The sequence below is a fragment of the Calypte anna genome, chromosome Z (assembly GCF_003957555.1).
Source record: "Calypte anna isolate BGI_N300 chromosome Z, bCalAnn1_v1.p, whole genome shotgun sequence".
Classification (NCBI taxonomy): Eukaryota; Metazoa; Chordata; class Aves; order Apodiformes; family Trochilidae; genus Calypte; species Calypte anna.
Window position 1 is genome coordinate 2,218,803 of NC_044274.1, and position 22,704 is coordinate 2,241,506.

The following is a 22,704-nucleotide window of genomic DNA, read 5'->3' on the forward strand; positions in this document are numbered from 1 at the left end:
TCTCCAGCCTCAACACCCCCAGCTCCCTCAGCCCTTCTTTCCTCCCAGGAATTCTGCTGGATCCCTTCCCAGCCTCCTTGCTCTTCTCTGCACCTGCTCCAGCACCTCAAGCTCCTTCCTCAGGGACTTGCTGAGGGGCCCAGACCTGGACACAGGACTCAAGCTGTGGCCTCCCCAGGGCTGAGCACAGGGGCAGAATCCCTTCCCTGGACCTGCTGGCCACACTCTTCCTCAGCCAGCCCAGGATGCCATTGGCCTTCTTGCCCACCTGGCCACACTGCTGCCTCCTCTGCAGCTTCCTGGCAAGCCAGACTCCCAGCTCCCTTGCTGCAACCACTCCCTGCCCAGCCTGGAGCTCCCCAGGGGCTTCTTGTGGCCAAAGTGCAGGACCCGGCCCTTGGAATCTTCAACCTCATCCCCTTGGGATCAGCCCAACTCTCCAGTCTCTCCAGGTCCCTCTGCAGAGCCCTCCTGCCTTCCAGCTGATCCACACTTCCCCCCAGCTTAGTGTCAGCTGGGAATTTGCTGAGGATGGACTCAATCCCCTCCTCTAAATCATCAATGTCCTACAAAGTCCTACAGCTGCTGACTAGGAGGTAACATCTCTGTCCTCCTGTGCCTTTTAAGTCCTAAATCTCACTCCTCCTGCAGGAGGCTGATATTAAAAATGTGATCAAGTTACAGGGGGAGGTTTTATATCTCCCATAAACACTAAAAGCCACAAATCCTTCATCCTTCCCATTTATTGTGCCTCATGTTGATTTTTTTTTTTTTTTTTTTTTTTTTTTGTAGATATCTGGAGCAGCATCAGACATCTCTGTGATGAGATGCAGAGTTATGAGCCTGCTAGAAATCCTGCTTTGGCCCTTCCTCAGAAGCTCTTCTGTAATTTTAAACTCCAGAGAATCCACCTCCATCAAGATTTCATCAGCACTCATGGGAATGAAGTGAGCAAAACCCCCAAAAAAGCAGTTTTCAATCTAATTTTTAAAATATTACTACAAAGCAGCAGCCTCTTGGGTCTTAGAAGCCACCTGGCTTAGTGGGAATACCTATCAGTTCAGTCCCATGGGGTTCCCTCCCTTCTGCATGCAGGGAACATACTGGAAATGGGATTCTGTCCTCAACTCTCACCTTGAAGCACCTTTACCCACATCTCTTGCCTTTTTTGGGGAGGAATGGTCTAAATTTCTTGAAATGAAACCCAAACCCCATCTGTGTGTGCACACAAACACTTCTCAGAGGAATTAATTCTATTTTTAAAACATAGTCTGTCCCTCTAAAGCTGTACAGGGGTAAATGCTCTCCAAAGCTTAATCAAAACTTATCCAGGCTTCCTAAAACACCCGATTCTCCACGTGAAGCTGCTCAGATATATTCTTCTTGGGTTAAAAGAAACTCATTGCTGCTCTGTTGTGGTTGGACTTTGGGATCTGGCTGGGATTTTGCTCCCCAGGATGTCTCCAACAGCAGATTTAAAAGCAAGCTAATGCTTTTCATGCCTCTGAAGATCTGGTGAATGCAGCTCTGCTTGGAACAACTGATGAATCCCAACGTGGTTGAAAAGAAAGTGCAGTAAAAAGTCACCTGTTTGTGGCCAGGGAAGAACAAATCCCCCAAGCAGCAGCTGAGCCATCATTTGACATTTCAAGGAGTTTTTAAGAGCAGCTGCATCCTCCTCTCCCAGATAGATTCCCAGTCTCCAGCTCATGAGTGGCTGGAGTGGAAGGAAGGACCCTTGGTGGCTCCCAGAGATTCCAGGCATGGGGATGTTCCTCCCTCTGATCTTCAGGTGAAACTAGATAAAATTCCAGCCACACCACAGGCACTGCCATACCTGGTTGCTGAACTCAAGGTCCTCCTCAGCTTGGAGACAACTGCAGTCCCTCTGCTTCTGTCAGTGAAGTCCCCTGCCTTGTCACTGTGGCACCTCCTGATGTCACCACATCACTGGGCCCTGGAGATGGCACTCTCTGTCCCTCCTGTTCAGCACTTCTCTAAATCCAGGTTGTCCACCCATCCCACCTCACTGCCAGGTGGCCATGGTAGCCCATAGAATCATAGAACTGGCTGGGTTGGAAGGGACCTCAGAGATCATCAAGTCCAACCCTTGATCCACTCCCCCAACAAGAGAAGGAGGAGCAGATGTTTGCTGAGCTTTGGGAAGCAGACAGGTTGGCTAAGGAAAGGAGAGGAGAGATGGAGGGGAAGAAACTGGCAGAGCAGAACCAAGAAGTCCTGAATGGTCTCAGTGCCCAAATGGCAGAGCTCAGTGCTCGGCAGGAGGAGGAGAAGAAGCTGAAGGAGGAAGAAGCTCAACTGCTGGTAATTTCCACAGCATTCTCAGGTCTGGGTTCTGTTGGAGGCTCTCCTCCTGACAGGCTTACTGCTCATTTAGATTCACAGAATCATAGAATGGGCTGGGTTGGAAGGGAGCTCAGAGCTCATCAAGTCCAACCCTTGATCCACTCCCCCCGTGGTTCCCAGCCCATGGCACTGAGTGCCACATCCAGGCTCTTTGGAAAGAGCTCCAGACACGGAGAATCCACTACTTCCCTGGGCAGCCCATTCCAAGGGCTGATCACCCTCTCCAGAAAGAAATTCTTTCTCAGCTCCAACCTAAACCTCCCCTGGCACAACTTGAGACCCTTTGTGCCCTCTTGTCTTGCTGAGAGTTGCCTGGGAAAAGAGCCCAACCCCCCCTGGCTCCAACCTCCTTTCAGGGAGTTGCAGAGAGTGATGAGGTCTCCCCTGAGCCTCCTCTTCTCCAGCCTCAACACCCCCAGCTCCCTCAGCCCTTCCTTCCTCCCAGGAATTCTGCTGGATCCCTTCACCAGCCTCCTTGCCCTCCTTTGGACCTGCTCCAGCACCTCAAGCTCCTTCCTGAGGGACTTGCTGAGGGGCCCAGAACTGGACACAGGACTCAAGCTGTGGCCTCCCCAGGGCTGAGCACAGAGGCAGAATCACTCACACCATCTGCCTCATTAATGATGACCAGATTCCCTTCTTCCTCTTTGGCAAGTCACCAACACATGGAAATTTATTGAAAAACCTTGCACTGGAGGGATTCTTCAAACACCTGCAAGAAGAAGCAGTTTGGAGAAGTCACCATGTTGGGTGAAGAGGTCTAAATCCTCCCCACAGCACTCAAATGGACCACAGCAACCACAGAGAAGCTCAGGGGAAAGCCACCCAGCACAAAACAACCCCAGAATTAAACATTCATGTTTTATATCCACTAATTCAGGTGGTTGCAGAAGAAACCTGGATGTGAGTGCTGGAATAAATGTTGGAAGCCTCAGAAGAAGTAAAAAATAATGAGGAGCCACCAAGCAGGGAAGGCTCAGGGCCTTCAAAGTTTATTGTTGCAGATGAGAACCAAATCTGGCTGAGCACACTCAGATAACAAATCAGAGCCCCCCCCAACTCATCTCCCCCTTTCCCAGCACGTGAAATTTGGGAACAACATTAAATAAGAGCTCATGAACCCAGAAGGAAAAACCCCAGAGCAGGGGCAACAAGCTCCTGTGAAGTTTGGCTTCTTGTGAAGTTAATTTTAGACCCAAGCTCCCTCTCTCCTCCTTAGGAGATGCCATTCATATAGCAAAACTCTTCCTTTCATGGCACAAAGAGTCCCATCCACCTCTGGTGAGGACGTTTGGGCTGAACACAACAAATGGGTTCTGGTTTCAGAGGACACAGTGCCTGATGTTGGCCAGGGTGGGTTTGGTGGCTGCTGATTTCCTGTCTCAATGTGTGGCACCCAATGGCTGAAGCTGTCAGAAGAGAGTCTGAGTCAGCCCTCACCTTGCTGATCTGATCCTGCAGGTTTAAACTCTGTCCCCTCATCTTACCCTGAAGATTTAAACTCTGTCCCCTTCCCAAACATCAGATCTGATCCTGGAGGTTTAAACTTTGTCCCCTCATCTTACCCTGCAGGTTTAAACTCTGTCCCCCTCCCAAATATCTGATCTGATCCTCAAGATTTAAACTCTGTCCCCTTCCCAAACATCAGATCTGGTCCTGAAGATTTAAACTGTCCCCTTCCCATTGCTGATCTGATCCTCAAGATTTAAACTCTGTCCCCCTGCTATTGCTGATCTGATCCTGCAGGTTTAAACTCTGTCCCCTCATCTTACCCTGAAGATTTAAACTCTGTCCCCTTCCCAGACATCTGATCTGATCCTGCAGGTTTAAACTCTGTCCCCTTCCCATTGCTGATCTGATCCTGAAGATTTAAACTCTGTCCCCCTCCCACTGCTGATCTTACCCTGCAGGTTTAAACTCTGTCCCCCTCCCAAAAATCTGATCTGATCCTGAAGATTTAAACTCTGTCCCCTTCCCATTGCTGATCTTACCCTGCAGGTTTAAACTCTGTTCCCTTCCCAAATATCTGATCTGATCCTGCAGGTTTAAACTCTGTCCCCCTCCCAAGCATCAGATCTGATCCTGCAGGTTTAAACTCTGTCCCCCTTCCCAAACATCTGATCTGATCCTCAAGATTTAAACTCTGTCCCCTTCCCATTGCTGATCTGATCCTGAAGATTTAAACTGTCCCCTTCTCATTGTTGATCTGATCCTGCAGGTTTAAACTCTGTCCCCTCATCATACCCTGCAGGTTTAAACTCTGTCCCCTTCCCAAACATCTGATCTGATCCTGAAGATTTAAACTCTGTCCCCCTCCCATTGCTGATCTCATCCTGCAGGGTTAAACTCTGTCCCCTCATCTTACCCTGCAGGTTTAAACTCTGTCCTCTTCCCAAACATCAGATCTGATCCTGAAGATTTAAACTCTGTCCTCTTCCCAAAAATCTGATCTGATCCTGCAGGGTTAAACTCTGTCCCCTCTCATTGCTGATCTGATCCTGAAGATTTAAACTCTGTCCCCCTCCCATGGCTGATCTGATCCTCAAGATTTAAACTCTGTCCCCCTCCCAAACATCAGATCTGATCCTCAAGATCTAAACTCTGTCCCCTCATCTTACCCTGCAGGGTTAAACTCTGTCCCCCTCCCATGGCTGATCTGATCCTGAAGATTTAAACTCTGTCCCCTTCCCAAACATTTGATCTGATCCTTCAGGTTTAAACTCTGTCCCCCTCTCATTGCTGATCTGATCCTGCAGGTTTAAACTCTGTCCCCTTCCCAAAAATCTGATCTGATCCTCAAGATTTAAACTCTGTCCCCCTCCCAAACATTTGATCTGATCCTGAAGATTTAAACTCTGTCCCCTTCCTAAACATCTGATCTGATCCTGCAGGTTTAAACTCTATCCCCTCATCATACCCTGCAGGTTTAAACTCTGTCCCCCTCCCAAACACCAGATCTGCAGCTGTGTTTGTGCACCTCCTGGTAGGTGTCCTCTGCTCCTCCCAAGGTGCCCCCACAGGGCTGTGGCTGCTGCCACCTCCTCCTCTCTGGGCACACTCACTCAGGCACCCACAATCCTGCACCCAGACTTTGCTGGCCACAGGGTGCAGCTGAGCAGGACCATGGGTGCTGAGTTGTTGGCTGCTGGGGACAGATTCAGATCTGCTCCACATTCCTTCAGCATCTCAATTTCTGCCACCAGGAGTAAAAGTGCTGAGCTTTAGTTGAGGTATATCAAGAATCTGTGACAAGCTGGAAACCAACTCTCTGGTTTTCTTCCTTGTTTCTCCTTTCCATTAGTGGGGGGATGTCCAGACACTGGAAGCAAAGACCCAAGCCTGATCACTTGGCCTTCCAGAAGTCTTCTCCAATGGCTCCCAGATGCCTCCTCAGATGCCTTTACCTTCCAGATGCTTTCTCCTCCCCTGCCCCAGGACTTCCACCCCATCCCATCCATGCAGCCATCAACCTTCACATCTCTGCTGCTGATCAGCTGGAGTGCCAGCATTTTAATCAGCTTAAGGAGAGCTCTTCACAATACAAACAAGTCTGGGAGCTTGTGTCTTGCACAAGTTCTCCTACAGCTAAACCTGAACCTGATCCCACCTAGACCAGAAAGCAGGGTTAATACAGTAAAATGCTGCTGTCAGTCATCACCCAAGGCTCAGTTTCAGAACATGTAGTAGATTGTTTGTTAAAAGGCTTGAAATAACTGGTAGAGGAAGAGTTAAATATGGACCTTGGAGTTACTAAGTACAACTCTTTTACAACTGGAAGCAGTGCTTGGAGAGCAGAGCAACACAACAGCAAGGAAAGCAGAGATTGGCTTTTATGGCACTATTTACAAGTTTCCCATTTTAAAAAAACCTGCCAGGTTTGATTAAATATAAGTATAGAACATTTCTCCCATATACAAACTCTCGTTAGCTGATTAATTAGTAAGGTGCTCAGTGGATGAAAACAGGAGTTACAGTAGATCAGTTGTGTTTATGTCTATTTACAACCCACACCAGCATCTTCCAAAGAAGCTGGAAGCAAAGTGGCCAGTTCCAGATCTAATGCCACAAGAACTCTTTTGTTTCCTTCACAACATCTTTGTCAGATGGTAAAAGTGTTGGAATTCCTTTCTTTTTATTATTTTTTTAAATTAGCAAAGCTGCCCTTGCTGAGTCTGTGTGGCTGGTGGTGGCAGGCAGTGTCACAAGGGAGACACCCTGGTTTTAGCTCTTGCCTCCTGTCCAGCCTTGACCACCAGAAACTTTGGGCAGCTGCCCAAGAGAGGACTTGCAGCTGCCACACTAAAATGCATCAAATGGGACCTTGGGAAGCTCAGATCTATCTTGTACAACAGAAGGGAGAAAACTGATGTGGGAGAAACCAAACCATGGGCTGAGCAAAAAAAAATTCCCCTTCCTATAGGAAAAAAAATCAAATGAAACCCCAAAGTGGCCCCTATTTTCTAGGTCAGATTTCTTCTCCAAGTTATTTTCTGACTGATGGTCAAACTCTACCTCTAGTTCCATTCCTGCCTGACCAGGGATGCTGCCTGGCATCACTTCTCTCTGTCTCACCTGGACCCACAGAGGAGCTCAAAGTTGGGTGTTTTGGGAACCAGGAGGGCACCGGAGCCCCATGAAAATGCTGATTTTGTCCTTGTCATTTTAAGATGCTACAGAAAAAAAAAAAAAAAAAGGAAAAGGAGTTGATTTGACTTCTGTTTGTAAACTTCTTGTGCCCCATCACACCTTTCCCTCATACATTAAAATTCCCAACAGGTCCCAGAGATTTGCAAGGCAAGAGTTAAGGCAGTAGAATAAAACTCAGTATTTCATTCACACCTCTTGCTTCCCTCAAAGGTATTTCTAAGGCATCAGAAGGGGCAGGTGGTTTGTGTTGGCCTTTTCAGAGAAAGGCATGGGGGAGAGGGTGAAAAAACAGATGCTCAGTGACAGATGGAAACCACTCCACACCATCAGAGAGGAACAAGGAGATACAACCAGGTGTTAAGTTCCTCACCATCTCTCTTTCTGGAACACCTCTGTTTGTACAATCTCTCCGGGGTGCTCAGGTATGCAGGCCCCATTGATGTCATTGAGTTTGTTGTCTGGAAGATCCTCAGGTTTTGTGCAAAGTTTCAGTGCCCTGGAGATGAAGACGTCCAAGTCAAAGTCAGGGTCTGTCTCACTGCTCACCTCTGGGGGGGGTTCTTTGTGGAGATGGGGAGGAGAAAGTGGCAGGTTCTGTTCCTGAACCTCTGGAGGAGGAGGATTGGGACACTCAAGACCCACCTGAGTGCTCTTCACCCACTGAGCAATCTCCAGGAAGAGGTTGGATGGTTCTTCTTCCAGAGACAGCTCAGCTGCAGGTGCTATGGTTGCTCTTTTCCAGTGGGATAAATCTAAGATCAGCTTGGGCTCTGAGTAATGATGGGGTTTATTATCTCTCCACAGCAATTTGTCCAAGTAGGATGGTGACCCCACTTTGTAATCACACGATTTCCCACAATCAGCATCAAACACTCTGTCCATGGATGAGTGAGAGAGCTCCAAGAACCTCTCTGAGCTGCTCTGTGAATATTTCCGTGGATCAACTTGTGCTTCTTCAGCGATGGATTCAGATCCTGCCCGGGGATCCCGTTGGACCTCATCCATCTCCTGGTATTTCTCTTGTCTCCATTCCAAATCAGAGAGGCTGACATGATACCTGCAAAAGACACACTGCAAATTAGACAGACAGGCCACTGCCTTCCTTAGAAACAGCTTTGCTCAAACAGATGCAGAGGCTGCTGCTATTTCTACCTTTTTCTTGCTAACGTCTCTTACCTGCACCTCAAAATCTCCTTATAAATATTAGAAACTTTTTCTTAGAATCACAGAATCATAGAATGGGCTGGGTTGGAAGGGAGCTCAGAGCTCATCAAGTCCAACCCTTGATCCACTCCCCCCGTGCTTCCCAGCCCATGGCACTCAGTGCCACATCCAGGCTCTTTGGAAAGATCTCCAGACACGGAGAATCCACTACTTCCCTGGGCAGCCCATTCCAAGGGCTGATCACCCTCTCCAGAAAGAAATTCTTTCTCAGCTCCAACCTAAACCTCCCCTGGCACAACTTGAGACCCTTTGTGCCCTCTTGTCTTGCTGAGAGTTGCCTGGGAAAAGAGCCCAACCCCCCCCTGGCTCCAACCTCCTTTCAGGGAGTTGCAGAGAGTGATGAGGTCTCCCCTGAGCCTCCTCTTCTCCAGCCTCAACACCCCCAGCTCCCTCAGCCTCTCCTCACAGGGTCTGTGCTCGAGTCCCTTCACCAGCCTGGTTGCCCTCCTTTGGACCTGCTCCAGCACCTCAATCTCCTTCCTGAACTTCCTGAGGGGCCCAGAACTGGACACAGGACTCAAGCTGTGGCCTCCCCAGGGCTGAGCACAGGGGCAGAATCCCTTCCCTGGACCTGCTGGCCACGCTCTTCCTCAGCCAGCCCAGGATGCCATTGGCCTTCTTGGCCACCTGGCCACACTGCTGCCTCCTCTTCAGCTTCCTGCCAAGCCAGACTCCCAGCTCCCTTGCTGCAACCACTCCCTGCCCAGCCTGGAGCTCCCCAGGGGCTTCTTGTGGCCAAAGTGCAGGACCCGGCCCTTGGAATCTTCAACCTCATCCCCTTGGCATCAGCCCAACTCTCCAGTCTCTCCAGGTCCCTCTGCAGAGCCCTCCTGCCTTCCAGCTGATCCACACTTCCCCCCAGCTTAGTGTCGTCTGCATCTTTTTGTGTTAAAAGAGGCCGAGGGGCTCAGTAATTTATGAGGAGCCTCAGGCTTGTCCAGGCTGCCCAGAGAGGACAAATACTGGCAATAAAAGCACAACCAAACCAACCTGCCAGCCCCTTTGGGATGGTTTGGGTTGGAAGGGACCTGGAAGATTATCCATCCCCACCCCCTTTCCATGGGCAGGGACACCTCCCACCAGCCCAGGTTGCTCCAAGCCCCATCCAACCTTTCCTGAGATACTGCCAGGGATGGGGCAGCCACAGCTTCTTTGGGAAACCTGGGCCAGAAAATTAAAGAATTTCTTCCTCATGTCCAACCTAAATCTCCTCTCTTCCATTTTAAAACCATGGCCCCTTGTCCTACCACTTGTTTAGCTGATCATCACCTTCTCTCCATTTAGGAGGAGCTCTAGAGGAAAGTCAACCTAGTTAATTCTTAACTCTTTATTTTGTCCTACCTGCTTTGGTGCTGGGATTGGTCTGGTAACTGGGCTAACCATCTAGGATATGAGAGATCTCCACTCCAGGCTTCCATCTGCTCTAAACTTCCAGCAAACCACTTAAAAGTTAATGTGATTGAAGATTTTTTGGAAAAAAGACCCCGGGACCTGTGGCCTCTGTTGCTTGCATGTCTTAAAAAGGGATAAATCCAGTGCTTCAAATCAGGCTTAGTCCCCAGAAGGTAAAAGAATGACCTTATTTTATAATTTATTATAGGGACAGGAGCTATGGAATATAAATGACACCACGAGTGGAGAGATACCAGAAAGTGGAACTCAACATCTGCTACCTGAGGCCACCAATGATGGCTCATTGGCCTCAGCAAGGTGCCAGCCTGAGCTGGAGTCACAGTAAGGCATGAAGAGGATAAACCTGGTGTCCTTCATGGGTCTGGAGCCCCCCTGACTGAACCCATTCCAGAAGCTCACCAGTCAAGCTCTGTCTGAAGAATTAAAGCCAGAATTTAAGCCCAACGCTGAGGACTCTACCTGTCCCAGTTTGCCATCTGACTCTGGTTGGCTTCCATCAGTAAAATATCATCAATCTCATCCTCAATCCTGAAGGGATGCTGAGACACTGGCTCATCCTCAGGGCAGGAATAGGGACTCATGTAAGGATGCTGCAGCCCCATCTCAGCTGTCAGTCGATCCATGGGGTTAAATGTCAGGATCTTCTCCAGGAAATCAATAGCTGGGAAAGAGAGAGAAACAAACTCACTCATTCCTCAAAAGCAACCCCAACTTCCTCTCCAGGATCAGCCTCCCAGGTTCCCCATAAATGGAGAAAAGAACTGGAATTCATAACCCACTGTGCACCCAAAACCCAGGGTGCAGCTCTGGGTGCAGCTCTGTGGGAGCTGTGTGCTCACAGAAGAGATGATGGTGAAAGCACCACACCTTCCCAGGACAGCACATGTGTGTGGTGCAATCCCACACCCCAAAAAAAACCTTTGGATCACATCAGGATTTGATTCCATGCTCTTGGATCCACCTGATGAGCATGCTGCATTTTGGACAACGATTTCACATCCTCCCAGGCAACTGAAGAGGGATGAGATCTAAGGCCCTATTTAAAAAGAAAAAAATAATCTTTGGTGTGACAAACACTGTGAAATTATTTTCCCCCCCTCACTATTTCAAGAATTCTGAGTCCTAAAATTATTTCAGAAAGCCTGGGGAGAGTGCAGCCTTGATGATGGAAGGAGGAAATTAGGTGTAGTGAAAGTGATTAGCATGAAACCTACAGGCAGAGGGGTTGTTGGGATTTCTTGTGATGATTCCTTTTACTGAGGTCCTGTGAAAAAGAACATTAAAAATGCTGCTGATTCAGTTGGTTCTTGGGAATGGAAAATATCCCAAATAAATATCCCCATTAAAGGTGTAACTGTGTGACTGGTTCTTTCAGGGCCAGATCACTCAGGAGAAAGAAAGAGCCACACCTCTTGCCCCAGGGCTTAAACATTAACCAATATCTGACTGGCTCCCACAGGATTATTTCATTACTTGGACTAATTAAGTAGGAAGGAATCAATTGCTCCAGGAGGTCACAGTGGAATGATGCACTACAAGTCACAGATGATGATTTATTATGGGTCAGAGAGGTAGGAAAACGTCCATGAATTATGCAAGGGACAGAGCTGACCTTTCCTCTGGTGGTAGTGACAGGGAATAAATCCACTCCTGCTTGCTGGGTGCTGACGTGGGTAACCCAGGCTGCTGGGTATCCCCTTACCAAGCCCATGTAGAAGCCATCTTGTAATGCAGAGTTCTGAACAGAAGCTGGGCTTGGGCTTGATGTCTTCCCAAAAGGAGATGGCCAGCCCCACCAGCTTTAACCCTTGGAAGGAGTTTGGAAGAGCTGATGTGCTCAGGCTGCTCAACCTCCTACTTCAACCTACAAAGATGTTCCAGGTTTGGGTAGAGTTTGGGTCCAAAAGTTGGTGGGTTGCAAGCCCTCTCACTACAGTGCTTGGACAATGTTTCTGCCTGTAGCAACCATCTCATGGGGTTGAGATTTTTGTGGAGTAAAAGCACTGAATTTTTTGTCCTATCAATGGCAAGAGAAGGAACAGGGAGTGAAAAAAAACCTTGGGGCTGAACCCTTACCTCCAGCTCCAGAAGAGGAAAGGGGAAGGGAGGGAAGCAAGGCCTAGCACTTTGGAAGTGCCTTAGGATAATCCTGGAAGACTATTTCACCCTTTTTTCCTGGATGAGCCACAAAGCTACTCCACCATGAGCACCATCCTGCAGCCCACACCTCCATGGAAGGCTGATGAGCAGGACCTGAGGTGGGACAGCTGAGCTACAGGTGGGAGAACGTGCTGCAGACCCCTGGCTATCAGAATTCCATTCCCCAGCATTCCTGCCCTTGGCTTAGAGGAGAATTCCAGTGATCCCCTGGGGAAAGAGGTCCAGAAAGGCTTCTCCTGAAGCCCCAGGAGAAGGCCACTGCTGCAGGTACCTTCAGCATCCACCTCGGGGAGCAGCTTGCGCAGAGGTTTCCTGACTTCCCAGGTGCTGTTGATAAAGGTGGGCATCACTTTGAGCAGCTCCTCTTTGTCCTCCTCATGGATAACAGGGATTGTCTCCAGGATAAGCTGCATCTGTTCCAGCTCGTGACCCCCTAAATGGGGAGAAAAATGGCAAAGATTAGACCAAGAAGATAAACTGTGGGGAAAATGGTGACTCCCAGCCAGGGCACCTCTTTTTTTTAGGGTGAAAGAGTTAACCCAGACAATTTGTCCTCTTGGTGTGACCACCCTTAAGCTGGCTACCAAGATTATTGCCTAACTTAGCCAGCTGGAGATATCTGGAGCAAAGGAGGATGAGGGGAGACCCTCTGGCTCTCTGCAACCTCCTGAGAGGAGGTTGAAGCCCGGGGGGGGTCAGGCTAATTCCCAAATTGGATCAAAATCACAGGGTGACAATAACCTGAAGGCTGCTGTCCTCTCACTGGAGGTACCTGGCATCTGAAAGGTTGAGTTACACAAACAAGATGGAAATGTTGAATTATAGCTCTGAAGAATCCACTTTTCCACCATTACTTTCTGTTGATGTCATTCCTAAGGACCTTCTGGAGGTGAAGATCCCTGAAAAGGAAAATGATGAATCCCTGAAAAGGAAAAACATGAAGTACAGACAGCAGAAATGCCAGGTGCTGTGGTTACCTCTGCATCCTGGCTTGGAAAGGGAAACCCTTCCCTGAGCTTGTAACCAAGTCCCAGGTGAGCATCTGAGTCCTGTTAGTGGCTCCTCCAGGAGCAAGCACTGATCTCATGGGAAAAAAACACTCTGTCACCTTCTAGCTCCTGGTGAACCCCACAGAGGTGTGCAGAGAGAGAAGAAATTAGGTGGAAACTGTTGAATTTGAGAGTGCTGAGCCCCTGTGCCAGGTTTCCCAGAGAAGCTGTGGCTGCCCCATCCCTGGCAGTGTTTCAGGTCAGGTTGGATGGGGCCTGGAGCAACCTGGGCTGGTGGGAGGTGTCCCTGACCATGGAAAGGGGGTGGGAATGGATGATCCTTAAGATCTCTTCCAAGCCAAAGCAGTCTGGGATTCTGTGACAGGCAGAATCTTTCTCCTGTTTTCTCTTGCTCCTATCAGTGACCCTTTCAGCTCCTCTGGAGCAGCAGAGTGAAGAAGTCACTGGAGGGAGCTGTAGGCACTGAATTACAGATGCTCTTCTTTGTTTTCCACAGGGGGAGCTCCCTCAAGGTTTCTGAACCAGATTTGAGCTGCTGTGCTTCTTGGTTTAGCTGCACTTCTCATGCCCTCTCAGGGCTCTGCCACAGCTGAACCTGCTCCTGCCACCACCTTCCCCAGAGAAGGGTCTGCCAGGTGCTGCTTAACTCGAGTAGCAGGGTGAAATGAATCCAGTGTCAGGCAACCACTGGAGGTTTGCAGCTTTCTGGGAACTCCATGGCTGTTATTTCCCACGGGGTGTTGTCTGCTGGTGACCCAGGACTCTCCAAAAGTCTCATCCTGTCACTCTCTGCAGCTGCCCAGGGACAATCCCTTTCTCCCCAGCAGAGAGGAGAAAAGCAAAAGGAAAGGTGAAGCCTTGCTGCCCTGCAAGTGTTTGTCAGTTTGAGTTGTTCTGGTCAGTTGGGTTTTTATTTTCCTCCTCTTCAGACACCAGCTGAATGCTGGTGAGTGGTGTGGGACACCAGAGGCACCCTGCCTCACTTCCATCCCAGCTCTTTTTTCCTTACTGGTAGAGGAGAAGGCCAGGAGAACAGGGCATGGGGCCAAGACCTTCCCATAACAACTCTACAGACTATTTTTAAAGCAACCTAAAAGGAATATGTATTCTGAGCTCTGGTTTTTCATCCCCACCCATTAACTAAGGATCCTGCCATCAACAGGGCTGGGAAGCAGAGAAGCAGGGATGTTGGCAGCACAAATCCAGCTGAGATCCCAGTCTGGGATCTGCCAAATCCCATCTCCTGAGCTCTAACCTATGAGGTGGGTTCCCCTATCACCCAGGGCTAGGGCTGGTTTGGTGCCCTGGACTGGCAGATCCTTAACTCTGCTCTCCAAAGGCATCATCCAGTTTGCTTCCACCCAAAAAGCTTGGAGATCCTTCCATGGTGCAACCAATGGCTTGGAAAGATCAGAAAATGTCCTGTGTCTGCTGGGACATGTGGAGGCATCCCTGCTCCTGGACTGTATTCCAGGGAAGTGGAAGGAGGAGCTAGGGCTGGTGCAGGATTTAGAGCTGGACTCAAACATTTTTGGAGAGGGGAGAGAAGAGGAAGGGAAGGGAGGAAGGAAGGGGAGAGGGAGGGAGGAGAGGGAGGGAGGAGAGGGAGGGAGGAGAGGGAGGAAGGAAGAGAGGAAGGAGAGGGAGGAGGGAGGGAGGGAGGGAGGGAGGGAGGGAGGGAGGGAGGGAGGGAAGGAAGGAAGGAAGGAAGGAAGGAAGGAAGGAAGGAAGGAAGGAAGGAAGGAAGGAAGGAGAAGGAAGGAAGGAAGGAAGGAAGGAAGGAAGGAAGGAAGGAAGGAAGGAAGGAAGGAAGGAAGGAAGGAAGGAAGGAAGGAAGGAAGGAAGGAAGGAAGGAAGGAAGGAAGGAAGGAAGGAAGGAAGGAAGGAAGGAAGGAAGGAAGGAAGGAAGGAAGGAAGGAAGGAAGGAGGAAGGAAGGAAGGAAGGAAGGAAGGAAGGAAGGAAGGAAGGAAGGAAGGAAGGAAGGAAGGAAGGAAGGAAGGAAGGAAGGAAGGAAGGAAGGAAGGAAGGAAGGAAGGAAGGAAGGAAGGAAGGAAGGAAGGAAGGAAGGAAGGAAGGAAGGAAGGAAGGAAGGAAGGAAGGAAGGAAGGAAGGAAGGAAGGAAGGAAGGAAGGAAGGAAGGAAGGAAGGAAGGAAGGAAGGAAGGAAGGAAGGAAGGAAGGAAGGAAGGAAGGAAGGAAGGAAGGAAGGAAGGAAGGAAGGAAGGAAGGAGGAGGAAGGGCACTCTTAATGATCTCTTAAAAATGCCACTGACTGCTTCAGTTTCAGCTTTCACAAAAGAAATATGGAAGCTGCAAGCAGGGAGGGAGCACCAGAGCAGCTGCAATCAGGGCCTGGCAGCAGAGCTCTGCAGGCTGCTGGAATATTTGTGAAGAAAATGTCCTTCTCCATTATTAATGGCTCTGATTATTTATTTACACAATGCTTCCAGCAGCTGCTGGGGAAAGGCATTAAACCTTGTCACTCAGAACACCAACGGGTGATGGGAGAGACAACCAAGGGGGAAGAGTTGTTGCAGGAGCTTCTTGGATAGCAGGAGAGCAGCTGGTTCATTCCTGAAGGAATGACTCTGCATTCCAGCTTGGGAATATTTTTTTTGAGTCATGTTAAACACAAGATTTGCTTCTGGAGAACATGAGAGCTGAGCTTCTTCACTGGTAACTACCAGATCCTTGCCAGTGTTTTTTATATCCCTTTTTCTTTACAACTCCACTATCAGTTTACAACAAAATCCTGAAAATAAGATCCTGAAAATGCTTTCCCTCAAAGAAAAGACATAACTAGAGGGCACTACCCAAGATTAAAAACCCCAGCCCAGCAAAGCTTGGCACAGAGGGACTGTGGACCTTGACGAGCTGGTGGCTTCTCACTGGGTGCCATCCCAGGCAGGGTGAAAATCAAGAGGGTGACTCTTCTGCTTGCCTGTACCATGGAATTTTGCACCAGACAAGGGAACACCTGAGAGCAGAGGTTATGCAAGTGAAGTTTGTTCTGGAAACATCTCTCATAACAAGCACCAAACCCCCCAGAGCAACACTACAGGCAGTGCCCAGCTGTCAGAGAGAAAGGAATTCCCTTTGCCAGGCTAAAAAGCTTTCCAATTGGGTAGGGAGGAAGGAAAAAAAAAAATTAATCAACCTACCAGCAAAGAGCATCCTTCCTGTCAGCATCTCAGCCAGGATGCAGCCAGCTGCCCACATGTCGATGGCTTTGGTGTAGTTGTTTGGTGAGAGGAGGAGGCGAGGGGAGCGATACCACTTGGTCACTAAGCCTTCAGAAAGGTAACCCTGAAAAAGCAAAGATACCAGTAATTTTAGAAGAAAACTCCTTCACTCCTCCCCAGTCAGCCCTGGGATCCTGCAGAGAAACCTGCCCACACCAGGCTTCTGTTGTAGCTATCTTGCAGGAAGCAGAGGTGAGATATACAAAAAGAGGTGAGACATCCACCATGGGAAACAGAGATGAGGTTCAAGATTCCAAGGGCCAGGTCCTGCACTTTGGCCACAAGAAGCCCCTGGGGAGCTCCAGGCTGGGCAGGGAGTGGTTGCAGCAAGGGAGCTGGGAGTCTGGCTTGCCAGGAAGCTGAAGAGGAGGCAGCAGTGTGGCCAGGTGGCCAAGAAGGCCAATGGCATCCTGGGCTGGCTGAGGAAGAGCGTGGCCAGCAGGTCCAGGGAAGGGATTCTGCCCCTGTGCTCAGCCCTGGGGAGGCCACAGCTTGAGTCCTGTGTCCAGTTCTGGGCCCCTCAGCAAGTCCCTCAGGAAGGAGATTGAGGTGCTGGAGCAGGTGCAGAGAAGAGCAAGGAGGCTGAGAAGGGATCCAGCAGAATTCCTGGGAGGAAGGAAGGGCTGAGGGAGCTGGGGGTGTTGAGGCTGGAGAAGAGGAGGCTCAGGGGAGACCTCATCACTCTCTCCAACTGCCTGAAAGGAGGTTGGAGCCAGGGGGGGTTGGGCTCTTTTCCCAGGCAACTCTCAGCAAGACAAGAGGGCACAAAGGGTCTCAAGTTGTGCCAGGGAAGGTTTAGGTTGGAGATGAGAAAGAATTTCTTTCTGGAGAGGGTGATCAGCCCTTGGAATGGGCTGCCCAGGGAAGTAGTGGATTCTCCGTGTCTGGAGCTCTTTCCAAAGAGCCTGGATGTGGCACTGAGTGCCATGGGCTGGGAACCACGGGGGGAGTGGATCAAGGGTTGGACTTGATGAGCTCTGAGATCCCTTCCAACCCAGCCCATTCTATGGTTCTATAATGTTTGGGTGCTCTGGGAGGCAAAGCACTTGCTGCTTCCTAAAAAAATATTTCCTGATTGTCACCCTGGTGTTGAAGCATCTTCTGCAAAGGACAGATGGCTTTAAAAGCACAGGTTTGCATATTGGCCCTGATAAAATTACTTCAAGGTCACTGTCAGAGGACTTAGATGTATTATCATGGAATTCCAGCTTGGTTTGGGTTGGAAGGGACCTCAAAGCTCATCCATTCCCACCCCCTTTCCATGGGTAGGGACACCTCCCACCAGCCCAGGTTGCTCCAAGCCCCATCCAACCTGACCTGAGACACTGCCAGGGATGGGGCAGCCACAGCTTCTCTGGGAAACCTGGCACAGGGGCTCAGCACCCTCACATTCAAGAATTTCTTCCCAATGTTTAACCTAAATCTCCTCTCACCACCCCCAGAGACAATTTGGAAATGCAGCACAATTATTTAAGCACTTTGCTGGGGCCCAGCTACAACCCACCAGTGCCTGAAGGAGCTCTGTCCCTCTGAGTCCAGTGCTTGGATTTCCAAAGTTTGCACCTTTTTGCTGATTCCATCCCTAGTTAAGTCTCTGTAGTCCCTCACAGCTACAGAGCAGGCAAGAAAACTGGTAGAAAACCACAATTTAAGGAGAAAAAAAAAATAATCCATCCTCTGTCCTACTTTGGTGCTGGTGGGTTGGGATGCTTGACCTGGTTTGAAAGGAGATGCCCTCAGCAGTGCCCCACGGAACAATGTATGAGCAGTGGCATCTCTTTGGAGCACTGCCTTCTCCTTCCTCAGCTCACCCTGGAGATTTCACACAAATGCCAAGAGCTTGGCAGCTCCAGGGAAATCAAAGGGGATGTGTCCAAGCCTGGAAACAACCCTGCATCTGAAGGAATGTCCCAGTGCTCCCAGCTCTGCCCGGTGGCTGAGCTCCAGATGAGGGGGTGCCGCAAAAGGCTTGGACCCCATTTATTTCTCATTTAATCAGGAGAATGGTGGGGTATCCATAAGTGTTGTTTTCCATATTTAATATAAAGGTGTTAACAGAAGGAGGGAGATGGAAACACAGTGGGAAAAGGCAAAGTAAAAGGAAAATATAAAGCTGAGTTGCACTCGAGTGCCACAAAGCATTGGAAATGCAACAGCAGCATGAAGACAGCTGACATGAGAACTGGGGCAAACCCAGCAGCCAAAACTGATAAGGGTTTTATACACTGATTTAAACTATTCTCTTTTAAAAAAGAACATTTTTATTTCAGTCTTTTTAAGAGAAGTGGTACTGGAGACTGATGAGCTGAGAAGTTTAATGATGTTACATTTTTGCTCCAGCTGCTGAATCCAAACAGGCACAGAAGCCTCCCCAGGCGTTTCCTGATCAGACTTTTCAGCTACTGCAATTATTCCCAACAATGGAGATGAGGGGGAAAGTCCTAAGAAAATACAATTTGGGGATAGTGAACCAGGGCACTTCCTGGCTGGAGCAATTCCTTCTCTTTCCCAGATCCCTCCAAGATGGATTTGAGTTCTCAGGGTGGGTGTGTGCCCCATGCAAAATGCATCAGCAAACAATCTGTAATGTTGCAACAATCCAAACCTTTTCATCTCTCACATATTGATGAAAATATTCCCTACAAAATTCCTGGTTTCACCAGGGAATCCAGACCATTGCATTTCACCTTGGTACCCACCACCAAGCCCAGGAGTAACCTACAGCTTCTCTCCATCCCACCAACTTGTGGACCATACAGATGGAGCCCTGCTTGCTTCTCAGGGCGTTTTGCTGCTGGGCTCTGGGTTATCCCTCCTCTTCTTGTCAGCCCACAGCTTGGACAGGAGCACCCTGTGCTGGGTTAGGAACTGGCTGGAGGGCCGGGCCCAGAGAGTGGTGCTGAACGGGGCTGCATCAAAATGGCGGCCGGTCACTAGTGGTGTCCCCCAGGGATCAGTGTTGGGCCCAGTGCTGTTTAATATCTTGAGGGAGGATTTAGAGGAGGGCATTGAGTCCATCCTCAGGAAATTCCCAGCTGACACTAAGCTGGGGGGAAGTGTGGATCAGCTGGAAGGCAGGAGGGCTCTGCAGAGGGACCTGGAGAGACTGGAGAGTTGGGCTGATCCCAAGGGGATGAGGTTGAAGATTCCAAGGGCCGGGTCCTGCACTTTGGCCACAAGAAGCCCCTGGGGAGCTGCAGGCTGGGCAGGGAGTGGTTGCAGCAAGGGAGCTGGGAGTCTGGCTTGCCAGGAAGCTGAAGAGGAGGCAGCAGTGTGGCCAGGTGGCCAAGAAGGCCAATGGCATCCTGGGCTGGCTGAGGAAGAGCGTGGCCAGCAGGTCCAGGGAAGGGATTCTGCCCCTGTGCTCAGCCCTGGGGAGGCCACAGCTTGAGTCCTGTGTCCAGGTCTGGGCCCCTCAGCAAGTCCCTCAGGAAGGAGCTTGAGGTGCTGGAGCAGGTGCAGAGAAGAGCAAGGAGGCTGGGAAGGGATCCAGCAGAATTCCTGGGAGGAAGGAAGGGCTGAGGGAGCTGGGGGTGTTGAGGCTGGAGAAGAGGAGGCTCAGGGGAGACCTCATCACTCTCTCCAACTCCCTGAAAGGAGGTTGGAGCCGGGGGGGGTTGGGCTCTTTTCCCAGGCAACTCTCAGCAAGACAAGAGGGCACAAAGGGTCTCAAGCTGTGCCAGGGGAGGTTTAGGTTGGAGATGAGAAAGAATTTCTTTCTGGAGAGGGTGATCAGACCTTGGAATGGGCTGCCCAGGGAAGTAGTGGATTCTCCGTGTCTGGAGATCTTTCCAAAGAGCCTGGATGTGGCACTCAGTGCCATGGGCTGGGGACCACGGGGGGAGTGGATCAAGGGTTGGACTTGATGAGCTCTGAGCTCCCTTCCAACCCAGCCCATTCTGTGATTCCTTGGGGGAAAATACTGGGATGGGAGGATAAAATACATATTTTGGTTTATCCATAGTGCCAAGGCTTACACAGGAAGGAGGCAGCCCTGCCAGGATGGGAAGCCCCAGCACGTCCAGCTGTCACCTCTGCAAGGCTGTAGCAAAGGAATGTCAGTGTTTAAGCAGATTCAACCAGTCAGAAAGACCAAAAGTAGAAACATATTAATTAATTCTAATTAAGATGGATCATACAGCTCCATGACAATATCCCATGGATTCAGCACAGCCCTTTCTGAACTGAAGAACTACTGGAATCTCTTAAAAAAGAAAAATAAAGGAATTCATTTCAAACCAGAAGTAGCTTCAGATCCGAAGGTCGCCCTCAAGCCCTCCCACACCAACACGCAGGGACGGAGCTTCCACAGCTTCCCAGGACAACCCATTCCAGTGCCTCACCACCCTCACACTGAAGAATTCCCTCCTACCTTGTGTGAGTAGTGCTGATCCACGATTCTGGCCAGCCCAAAGTCCCCAATTTTCAGCACCAGGTCCTCTGTGCTGATGAAAATATTGGCAGGCTTGAGGTCTCGGTGGAGGACGTTGGCAGAGTGGATGTACTTCAGCCCCCGGAGCAGTTGGTACATGAAGAGCTTGGCGTGCTCCTCAGCGAGCTTCCCTTGCTCCAGGAGTCGTGCCAGGTCTGTCTCCATGTACTCCTGGACGATGTAGACCACGTTGAACTTAAAAAAATCCCCTTGGAGGTTGGTGCCTTTGGGCCCCAACACCTCGTAGACTTTGACGATGTTTTCGTGCTCCAACCTACGGATGATTTTGACCTCCCTGAAGGCGTGCTTCATGCTCCTGGCATCACTGATGTTGATTTTTTTCACTGCCACCTTCCGACAGCTCTTGCTGTCCAGAGCTGAGAGCACCAACCCGTTGGCCCCGAAACCCAAGGGCCGGAAGTTGACGAAGCGGCAGCCCAGGTCGTAGCCGTAGACGTTGGCGATGCAGTCGCACTTCTCGGCCATGGCGGGCTCCCTCCTCTCCTCCTTGCTTCCCTTCTTCCTCACTTGGAAAGCTGAAGGAGAGCCCGGGCTTCCAGCTCACAAAGGTGGGTGGAAATCAAGAGCTTCATTGTTGTTCCCAGGTGATCATCACTTCGAGGTCACACACAGACAAAAATTTATTTAAACCAGGCGAGAAATCAAGGAGTAGGAGATAACACAGCCTGGAGATGTCAAGCAAACCAGGAAGGTTCTTTTTTCTTGAGACTACTGCTACATTTTTCAGCCTTCTTTTCCTTCCTCAAGATGATGCTGAAGTGTAGGGCTGGTGGCACAATTGGACACCTGTCCCTGTGTCCCCAGTGGCTCAGTGCTGGGACAACCGGCCAGCCCCATTGTGGGGCAGAGCCCAGAGCAGCCCCATGGCCCCTCTGTTGCCCCAAAACCCCCCTGCCCACAAGTTCTGCTGGTGCTTCCCCCACCAAAGAAGAGCATCCAGGCACCAACCAGGCTTCCAGAAGGTCAGTAAAGCTTCAGCCTTCTCGTGGCTCCCTTCTGGCTATGAGCAGACCCCATCTTCCCCAGCAGCAGATCCAAATCCTGATGGTTTGCAGATCAAACCTCACATTACCACGTGCTGCATTCTGCACAGTGAGTTTCCACGTTGGGAGTTCCTACACCTTCTCCTTGCAGGTCTATTTCCAAGCACCATCTGATCTTTGCAGCTTGGCAGGAGCAGATCCTGGTTGTCCTTCAGCAGCTCTCATTCCTGGAAGAAAAGAGGAGATGGATTAATTTGATATGCACTTTGGCCACAAGAAGCCCCTGGGGAGCTCCAGGCTGGGCAGGGAGTGGTTGCAGCAAGGGAGCTGGGAGTCTGGCTTGCCAGGAAGCTGCAGAGGAGGCAGCAGTGTGGCCAGGTGGCCAAGAAGGCCAATGGCATCCTGGGCTGGCTGAGGAAGAGCGTGGCCAGCAGGTCCAGGGAAGGGATTCTGCCCCTGTGCTCAGCCCTGGGGAGGCCACAGCTTGAGTCCTGTGTCCAGTTCTGGGCCCCTCAGCAAGTCCCTCAGGAAGGAGCTTGAGGTGCTGGAGCAGGTGCAGAGAAGAGCAAGGAGGCTGGGAAGGGATCCAGCAGAATTCCTGGGAGGAAGGAAGGGCTGAGGGAGCTGGGGGTGTTGAGGCTGGAGAAGAGGAGGCTCAGGGGAGACCTCATCACTCTCTGCAACTCCCTGAAAGGAGGTTGGAGCCGGGGGGGGTTGGGCTCTTTTCCCAGGCAACTCTCAGCAAGACAAGAGGGCACAAAGGGTCTCAAGTTGTGCCAGGGGAGGTTTAGGTTGGAGCTGAGAAAGAATTTCTTTCTGGAGAGGGTGATCAGACCTTGGAATGGGCTGCCCAGGGAAGTAGTGGATTCTCTGTGTCTGGAGATCTTTCCAAAGAGCCTGGATGTGGCACTGAGTGCCATGGGCTGGGAACCACGGGGGGAGTGGATCAAGGGTTGGACTTGATGAGCTCTGAGCTCCCTTCCAACCCAGCCCATTCTATGATTCTATGATACCAGCACTGCCAATGTCCTGCTTGCTGAAGGTTAATCACGAGCACAACTGTGACCTTTTGGAGACTCATTCATTATCCCTTCCAAAAGCACACATCCTTCCCAAGCATTTTTCAGATGCCTGATATTTCCATTTTGATTTGCAACACACAGAAACTTCCCAACCTCCCAGCTTTGCTCTTCTCGTGGAGATCC

At 50.3% G+C, this 22,704-nt stretch overlaps 1 protein-coding gene across 2 annotated transcripts; it reads right to left on the reverse strand.

Annotated features, from left to right (window-relative positions):
* Positions 1-7,333: 7,333 nt before the first annotated feature.
* On the reverse strand, positions 7,334-21,059 carry LOC103525419 (mitogen-activated protein kinase 4). Of its 2 annotated transcripts, XM_030467512.1 has the most exons (6): positions 20,436-21,059; positions 15,983-16,127; positions 12,083-12,244; positions 10,111-10,312; positions 8,694-8,705; positions 7,334-8,071 (listed from the first exon to the last, which is right to left on the reverse strand). In XM_030467512.1, the coding sequence occupies exons 1-6, from the start codon at positions 20,979-20,981 to the stop codon at positions 7,381-7,383; spliced, it is 1,758 nt and encodes a 585-aa protein (XP_030323372.1). In that variant the 5' UTR covers positions 20,982-21,059; the 3' UTR covers positions 7,334-7,380. The 2 variants fall into 2 exon arrangements, with proteins under 2 accessions (XP_030323372.1, XP_030323371.1); XM_030467511.1 differs by lacking the exon at positions 8,694-8,705.
* Positions 21,060-22,704: the final 1,645 nt, after the last annotated feature.